The 8,887-nt window shown below is 37.6% G+C and overlaps 1 protein-coding gene across 1 annotated transcript; it reads left to right on the top strand.

The window, feature by feature from the left end:
- Positions 1-2,267: 2,267 nt before the first annotated feature.
- LOC147850942 (uncharacterized) lies at positions 2,268-8,151 on the top strand. The gene is made up of 9 exons (XM_087335825.1): positions 2,268-3,604; positions 3,719-3,787; positions 4,301-4,383; positions 4,479-4,546; positions 4,628-4,800; positions 4,977-5,004; positions 5,126-5,421; positions 7,100-7,187; positions 7,283-8,151. The coding sequence occupies exons 1-9, from the start codon at positions 3,119-3,121 to the stop codon at positions 7,417-7,419; spliced, it is 1,428 nt and encodes a 475-aa protein (XP_087191951.1). The 5' UTR covers positions 2,268-3,118; the 3' UTR covers positions 7,420-8,151.
- The last annotated feature ends 736 nt before the right edge of the window (positions 8,152-8,887 follow it).

Below are 8,887 nucleotides of genomic sequence, written 5' to 3' on the forward strand. Positions count from 1 at the left end.
ATGTCACTATGGATTAGCTCGAAGGGCTATTGTACAGTGTCTCGTAATGAACTGAGTGAGGACTTCGGATCTATTTCCCATATTGGCAATGCTCGCAAAAGTCAGACTCAACATGATTGAGCTTTGGGATGTAGTCGAGTGCCGAAAACCTCTTGAGTCTCGTCTGAGACATGTCACTAAGACGGCCATGCCACAATGTTGGATTCGACATTTCCGCTACATTAAGTGATCCTTCCTGACTAATCACAGTGAGTGGGTACAAGTTGTTGTACTTCACGCCATAGCCGATGTGTAGATTCTCTTTTGCGATTTGCCATGACGGTTCACTAAGTATCACCTTATACCCGTCTTTGGTTAACATGCCAATGGAGATAAGAATCCTTTTTAGATCGGGTACATGCTAAACTTGGTGCAAGGTGATAAGACTTCCATTTGGCAGACGAACGGGAATTTCACTTGTTCCAATGATTCAACACTCCTTCGCATTGCCAAGTCAGACTAATCGGGCACTAGTTGAATAATCTGAAAACCATTCTTTGTGAGGATTCACATGAAAGATGAGGATCTCTCCAGTCTTCAAGCTTTCAAGTGAAAGGATTTCTCCCGACGGGGATTCAACAACATGTATTTGGTTACTGGTTGAAGGGTGATTTGAGTTGGAAGAGCCTATATTCCACTCAAAATTTCGGCCTCTCCCCATCTTGTTGGCAGACTAGCAATAGGTAATGTTAACGTTGTCCTTTATGCAATGTGTGCAGTAGGCATTGGGCGTCCCGATTCTTGACTTCGATCGTTGGTTGTCGTTTCTCCTCCTTGGCCGGTTGTGATTACAACCAACTCACTAAGTCATTCACCTAGAGAAGTCTGCTTCGGTACTTTCATTGATGGTGGGTGAGGCCCACTGATTTTCTTTGAAGCTCTTCTGATAGTACCGCTCCGATTACTTCGTCTAGCGTTAGCGTCGACGCGCTGTTGGTGACGGTTGTGCAAAAAACTTCCCAACTTGTTGAGAGGCTTGAGAGAAGTGCAAGAGCCTAGATTTCCTCTTCGAAATTCAAGCCTTGCGAGGATAATTTGGTCAACACCCGACTGAAGGTGTTGATATGGGAGGTTGCCGGCTCGGCCTCCCTCATCTTCATATTGAACAATTGCCGAATCAAGATGAGTTTCGACGAGCTCGACTTCTTTTCATAGACCGATTGTAATTTCTCCCATAGGACAAATGTTGTTGTCTTTTTCACCATGCTGAAGTAGAGGTTTTTGGCTAGGGGCATTTAGATGGTCAACCTCGCTATTTTGTCAAGTGATCGCCATTCCTCTTCTGTCATCGATGTCGGCTTGTTGTTGTGCATGAGCTTAAGCAACATGTAGAGTAAAGTGTTGATTAAGAAAACAAGTGGTTACAAAAGCCACAACTACAAGACATATAAATCTAAAAAATTAAACTCATGGGAAAGGGAACAAGATACCCTTGAGACAACATGCAAAGTTTGCGATCAATGACTTTTGTGCTTTGGTTGTTGTCAGTCTCTTGTTCATGCTCTTGACTTGTTTCCTATAGAGTAATCTCTTAAATGTCAAAATTTGGGCATTAATTATCCGAATTAGTGAACCCCATAACAAATTATATCCTTGCATTTTATAGCTCTTAGGAGAATTTATCTCATCAGCTAAAAGTGGAACAATGAAGATTACTGTAATGTGCATTGGAGATGGTGACGAGCCATTGATTTCAGGTAACACAATTGAGATGGTTGGGACCTTCGATGAGACAATGGCGAGCCATTGGTTTGAAATTAACCTGTTGCGATCATTAATGAACGTAGGATATGTTGGACCCCCAAGAATGAAAGAAGGATATTGACACGATTGTCCACCATGCATTGAGACACTTGAAGTATGGCCAGGGGCAGGGGCAGGGGCGGGGGCGGGCGAATGTGCATGCATGCCTTCGATGAGCACGTGCCAACAGAAGAAGAATACAGAGAGAAGACTCATTTCAAGATAGGTGTAAATTGCGTCTCCGAGGGAATCAAATGGTTTGATTTGATCTCTATTGTTTCTACTCTGATTCCTCATGTTGTGAACTCATATTATTTGTAGAAACATTCATTTTGTGGGTTTTGTTTCCTTCACATGGATTGGATTGGATCATGGATGGGATGTTTCATTTATCTCTTGAAATTATATTATTAGTGTTAGAAGAACAGGAAAGAATAGAAAAGAAAGAAAGAAGGCAACAAACAGCAGAAGGGTTGCCTCCAACCCCCCCCCTTCCTTCTCTGTCTCTCTGGTTCGTAACGCCCCATCATCTGTATGGGAGGATCGAAAGCTTTGATCGTTAACTCTGTGTGAGGTAACCTTTTGTTATTAAGTGAATGGTCTGATCTTAGCCTGCGATCAACACGTAACAAATCAATCCACACACACACACACACAACACATATGTTTGTGTATATCTGAGTTCTTTCTATCGGATTTGACCATAAAGCCTAATCGCGCTGCATACTGTTTATCTCTTCTGATCAGAAGGATTAAGAGACCAACAGATCACTTGGTTTGTACACATATATCCGATCCATCCATTGGATTTGGCCCAAACCCCTTATCAAGTTGAATACTGCCATTTCTTCCGATCAGAAGTTTTAATAGACCAAACCATCACTTGGATTATCTGTGATATTCTTGGGTGTTGGATTTTAAGTTTGAGCCTATCACAAGGATTAAGAGACCAAACGATCACTTGGATTATATGTGATATTCTTGGTTCATTGTGTTGGATTGTAAATTCGAACCTATCACAAGGATTAAGAGGCGTACATATCAACTTGGTTATCTCTCTTGCATTGTTTATTATTGATTGATCTTGTTGGATTACATTTTTCTTGACAACCCCCAAGATACGATCCTTATTGTGATTTGTTAATCTCTCCCCAAAACCTAATCAAGCTGAATAGAAAGGATTAAGAGGCAATGAAATAACTTGGATTAAGTCTCCTTGATAATTTGTGTTGATTTGGTCACCTTGGTGGATTGAACTGTTTGACTCTAGTAACGACAATTACTGACATAAGGGGGTGGTGAAGATCTTGCAGAGTTTGGTGCTTTCCATTTCATAATGGATCACTGGAGAGACTACTTTAGAAACTCTGGTACAGATATATGGACATTGATCGAACAAGCAATTATATTGGCTGCAACAGATCATTGTAATGAATTCAAAATGAAAAGGAGTGAAATAGCAGAAATCCTCTTTTCAAGAAACTTATTACATCCATCATCATCATCTCAAGGAAGTAGTGGCAAAGAAGATAAAACAAGGGCTAGTATATCAATTGCTACTACCAGTATAACCACAAATGAAGTGAGAAAGAGTGACGAAAAAGCTCTTAGTGTAAAACATAACAAAACGGAAAGGAAGATATGTGATAACGTATCGAGTGCAAGTATATCAAGGGTGACTGATGTAACTGTAGAGACAAGAAAAAAGGGAGAAGTGAGGATGCACGAGGAGAAATTATTAGAGCTACAGCATGAGTGTGGTGATGAGATACCTTATAAAGAGCTTCTTTGGATCAAAGACACCCTTCAAGAGAAGGATCAAGTAATGCATTTTCACCCTTATCTGAAGAGATATTTTCAAACACATGCTTTTCTGCTTTGTGCTCATATTGGGAGGAATGACTAAAGTTCTCGTTTTCATGTTTTTGATTTGCAGTCAGAGAGTGCAATTTTACAATGCTTGGAGAGGCTGGAGACCATGCACCTTAGTCTAGACATTTTGAAGGTGGTTGATGAATAATATTGTTTATGACTGTAAATCTGCATAGAGTATATGCATAATGACTAGGAAAAAGACAGTTCTTGTTTATAAAAAAGAAATACTACTATGCCAGGGTAGCAAGAAAAACTCTAAACCCCAAATATTTCTGACTTGCAGAAGATGCTCTACTAAACAAATGATTGTATTATGTAGGTGAAGCGAAAATTGACATAAACATTACTTATTTCTATTGGTTATCTATATTTGGTCTTATAGTCATCTGAGGTGTGCAATTTTGATTGATATTTATGAAATGGTCTTCTTGATGTCATTGAACTATAATTCACTACCAAGATTGGAGACAAGTTTGTAATTTAAATTTTGCCTAGCATAAGAGCTAATGAACTTTTCTATCATTGGCCTTATTGACTCCATTAATAATTTAAGGCTATATATGTATGCTTGAGGTTAGGTATCATAATCATGTGAAATATGTACTGTTAGCTAATAGTTATGAAATGGTCTCCTTTAAAACAGATTACTGAGATTGGAAAACAAGTTAATTGTCTTCGAAAGCATGGATCCTCCCAAGTACGATCGATAGTCAAGCGGCTTGTTAGGTGGGATCTCAACAATGTTTGAGCAAATTCATGAACGTTAAGTATGCTATTTCAAGAACGAGAACATCACTAATTTCCCTGTGCTTGACTGACAGGAGCTGGAAAGGTTTGGTTCATGTTTGGGTAGATGGTGGAAGCCAAATTTCCGATGCAGCTATATCAGGTTCCGGGTCAAACTAGACATAATTATATAGAAGTTGATGGAAGGATCAATATAGTCTAAGATGAAGATAATTTCACACAGGTTCTAATGATGGTAAAAGAGGCAGAACAGAAGATATATTTGATCAATGTCTAAGTGATCTAGATAAAACTATGGAACCTGCAGCAAACACAACAAATGATGGAAAGGCCTTCAGTTTTCTAAACCAGGATTCAACACTTACTTGCCAGAGTACTTCTGTTGAAATGCCTGAGGTATAATATTGTCACTTTGTCATCTATTTCCTTTTCTGTCCATTCTCTTAATGGGGGTCTTCATTGTGCTATGAGAGCGAGAATTTGACACCCAACATGTTAGAAATAACTTTTTGATTCTTTATACAAGTATTTAAAGACCAAAACCTAACCATATTGTGTTGATATGCTTGCAGCAACTCTTCAGTTTCTTGAAAGATGTGTGTAAGTCCTCCTAAACTATACTACTTGGTCTCTTCAATAAATGCTGATATTTACGCAAAACCATGTTTATACTTTAGACTACTAAAAGAGTCTCTATCTTTGATGCATCTCTGGATGATAGTTCCCGAAACTGAACCTGTTAAAGAGGATCCATTTTCTTTGGACCCAAAATCCAGGATGGAATCAGCCATTCCATTGGATCCTAAGAAGGGAAAAACAAGTTGCACCCTGGTCTTCAAAGTACCGAAAAAGAAGGAGATCGATGGAAATGCCATTCATCTGGGTATGGAAGTAAAAGATGAACCCATAAATAAATCTAATAACAGTAGCTTATTGGTAGGAACAAAGAATAGCGTACGGAGGTCTGGTCCAGAGAGATCACATGATGAGGTTGGCGATAAGAGAATCTCAATAAATGTAAGACCCCTTCGCGATTTCTTTTCAGTTATTATGTCTGTATGCAAATTTCCTCTTAATGGGGGGTTAGTGATAGTTGAATCCCTGGTTCTACTGTTTATATGCATATTTGGAAATGGTTGAATCTTTTGTATAACAGGATGCACTCTATCTGTATGCATATTTGCAAGTGATTGAATATATTGTATAAGACAATACATCCTGTCTATATGCATATTTGAATTTTTTAAATCCAGTTTATGTTGTGACAGAATCCACCCGTCTATATGCATAGTTACAAGTGATTCAATCCATTTTATGTTTAAATCTTTTTCCTGATGTATATATTTTAGAAAAGCTAGGGTCTTACTAGATCTATAATCTGCCATATGTTTTTTCATTAAATAAGGTAAGAGCTGGTCCTACAGTACAACAATTTTTCTTGTCGTTGTCATTTATTGAGCCGTACATATATGTGTATCAGTGTGCCCAATTGTTTATGTCCATGGTGCTTTTATGTGTGTATGTGTGTGAACTAAGACCATATGAAGAAAGCACTAGATTAAAGGAAAGCAAAGAGAATGCAAGGAAAAAGTAAGAAGAAGCCTATAAATAGAGGCTTTTGAAACCTTAGAAAGAGGATGAAGTGGAGTTTACTGGGGCTAACTCTGGCCAATCAAAAGAAGGGATGAATAAGGATTCGAGACGTTTGAGAGTTAAGAAGAGTCTGCTACAGAGCAGCGTGTGCATTAAGCTCCTAAAGAAGAGGTTGAGGGTTTGAATCTGTTAATCTAAATTTGTGAGATATATGAGTAAGTCAAGAATTCATATCCATACTGCAGGATTGATTCAGATGGTGTTGGTGTTAGAATTGTGAACTTGAATGTTGTTTGTTGATGTCAAATTAAGAATGATGCATTCTCAGTATGCATATTTGCAAATGATTGAGTCCATTCGATATGCGTTAACATATTTTCTAGTGTCTATATGAATATATTCAAATGATTGCATCCATTTTGTGTTCGCATATGTAACCATCTATATGCGTATTTGGAAGTGATGTTAGTTTTCAAATGTTTGAATCCATTTTTTATTCAAATTTACATACCTATCTATATGCATATTTGCAAGTGATTGATCCATTTTATGTTTGCTATTTGTATGCATATTTGCAAATGATTGAATCCATTTTATGTTTCCTGTTTGTATGCATATTTACGAATGATTGAATCCATTTTATGTTTCCAGTTTGTATCGTGTTTGCAAATGATTGAATCCAGTTTATTCGTTTAACAAAATGATTCCCCATCTGTAGCATTAATTGGTGATGTTTAAAACAGGCTTTTTGAAAAATTGTGCATTCTCAAGATGCATATTTACAAATGATTGAATCCATTCAATATGCTTTAACAACATACTTTTTAGTGCCTATATGAATATTTTCAACAATTACATCTGTTTTGTTCTAACATGCGTTCCCACCTATGTGCATGTTTCAAACTATTGAATCCGTTTTGTGTTCCAATTTCCATAACCATCTTCTATATGCATATTTGCAAGTCATCAAATCCATTTTTGTGTTTACTGTTTGTATGCATACTTGCAAATGATTAAATCCATTTTATGCTTTTAACACTATTCTCCCCCATCTATAGTACTATTTTCTGATGTTTATATTCCATTTTATTTCTTTTGACAGAATGCGAAGCTTTCCAAGAAGGCTACAGTGGAAAAGTTTGATCATATCAAGCGGAAGCCTTATAATGAACATAAGCAGGCAGATAATGGTCAGTTGGTGTTGTATATGACGGAAAATTTTAAGCATTGCTTGGCTTATCATATGTAAGTATGTACTTTTACATGGTTTATGTTTACAATGCAGCAAAGAAACAATGCAAGGATCAAAGGTTGGTAGATTTTCCAGAGTTTTCAAAGGCTCCAACAGCAGTGACAGTGAAAGCAAAGATGAGCTCACATGCACCAAGTAAATATGTTGGTGGCTATAGTGGATATGGATGATATAATAATAGTAATACTAAACGAGAGGGTTTCTTGGGTGCTCCCAATAGAGGTGGTTTTGGAAGTGGTCTTTTATCATGTCATCTGAGTGTAGAATAGTGGCAGAAACTTCACACGACGTTACTAAGGATTTGCCGATTCGGTGTGGAATATATAAATGTGAGATAGCGGAAAACACGATGCATGGTAATGAAGTTTTGAATGAGGGTAATTGGATCCATGGATGGTTAGAAAGTTTATGATTTTCTAAAGAGAAATTCTTAATCATATGCAAATGCAATTGCAAAATTTTGGGCAGTGCTTTTCCATTCATTGTTTCACGACTTGGGAATCATCACTCCTTGTTACGTGAGTTGCTGAAACAGCTTCTACAAGGATGCAACTATGTGGTTGACATGGCTTAAAAGGATTTTTGAATTGGTGTCCCATCCACCTCTAAGGATGTAGAGAGCAATGACAATTGACATGGTTTAGGAGAAAAGAAAACAAGGGATTGTAACCTTATGGTCTAAGTTCATCTCAACAGTGTGTTAGCTTATGGTCTAAGCTCATCTCAATAACGTGTCAGCTTATGTTCTAAGCTTATCTCAAGTCCATAGCATGATTGTGTTATTGGTACTGAACCAAATGTTACAAAACATATAAATGTTCACGTAATTATGGAGGCATAATGTCTCCCTTGTGTGAACCATCTTGACTTTTTATTGAAACCACCAAGATCATGCTTTATGATGTCATTCTTTTTACTTCATTATACCTAGTAATGGCAAGGTTTGATTGAAGTTTTTAATTTCAGTGTCTTTAGAAAGATGTTTGCTCCAAGTGTTGAGCAAAAACCTAGGATGTGGTGGAACTTTGGGATACAATTGCCTGTGTTGAGCAAAAACTTGGGATGTAGTGGAGCTCGAGGTGGTATCATTAGGTAGGCCACAATTGCTTTTGTCGAGCATACATGTGGGAAATCTATAACCCAACAAGAATTATTAGCATACATTGACCAAGATGTCATAATTATTCTCTTCCTTGAGAGAAACTAGTGCCCAACATAGGGAGCAACTATTGGAAAGCTCAGACAATAGGAAATAGGTATATGACATCAACACTAACTTTCACTTGGGATCAACTATAGGAGCGCGGACAATAGTGAATAGGCATATGACATCCACGTCCTCTTTTCCTTGAGAGCAATTACATGAGTGTATAGACATAGTGAATAGGATCATACCATCTATGTTCTCTTTGACTCGAATACAACTACATGAGAGAGTGCACAATAGTCAATAGGCACATGGCATCCATGTTTGAATCTTGCTAGTTAATGAAAGTGGCAGCTAGCCAAATTGTCAAAATAACTTCTTACGCTCATGTAGGAATACATTTAGTCCTATTTATGATGAGCTCTTGTGTTTAGTGGTATTGAATATCAAAAGGGTGTTTATGATGAGCTCTTGTCTTATGCATCATCCTT

Source organism: Azolla caroliniana, unplaced genomic scaffold, assembly GCF_043228905.1.
Source record: "Azolla caroliniana isolate FFs.n. ecotype wild unplaced genomic scaffold, voAzoCaro1.0.p SCAF_20, whole genome shotgun sequence".
Lineage (NCBI taxonomy): Eukaryota > Viridiplantae > Streptophyta > Polypodiopsida > Salviniales > Salviniaceae > Azolla > Azolla caroliniana.

Coding starts and splice junctions, on each gene's coding strand:
- LOC147850942 (XM_087335825.1), top strand. CDS start 3,119: ATGGATCACTGGAGAGACTACTTTAGAAACTCTGGTACAGATATATGG. Junction 3,605..3,718: donor CCCTTCAAGAGAAGGATCAA/GTAATGCATTTT, acceptor TTTGATTTGCAG/TCAGAGAGTGCAATTTTACA. Junction 4,801..4,976: donor CTTCTGTTGAAATGCCTGAG/GTATAATATTGT, acceptor ATATGCTTGCAG/CAACTCTTCAGTTTCTTGAA.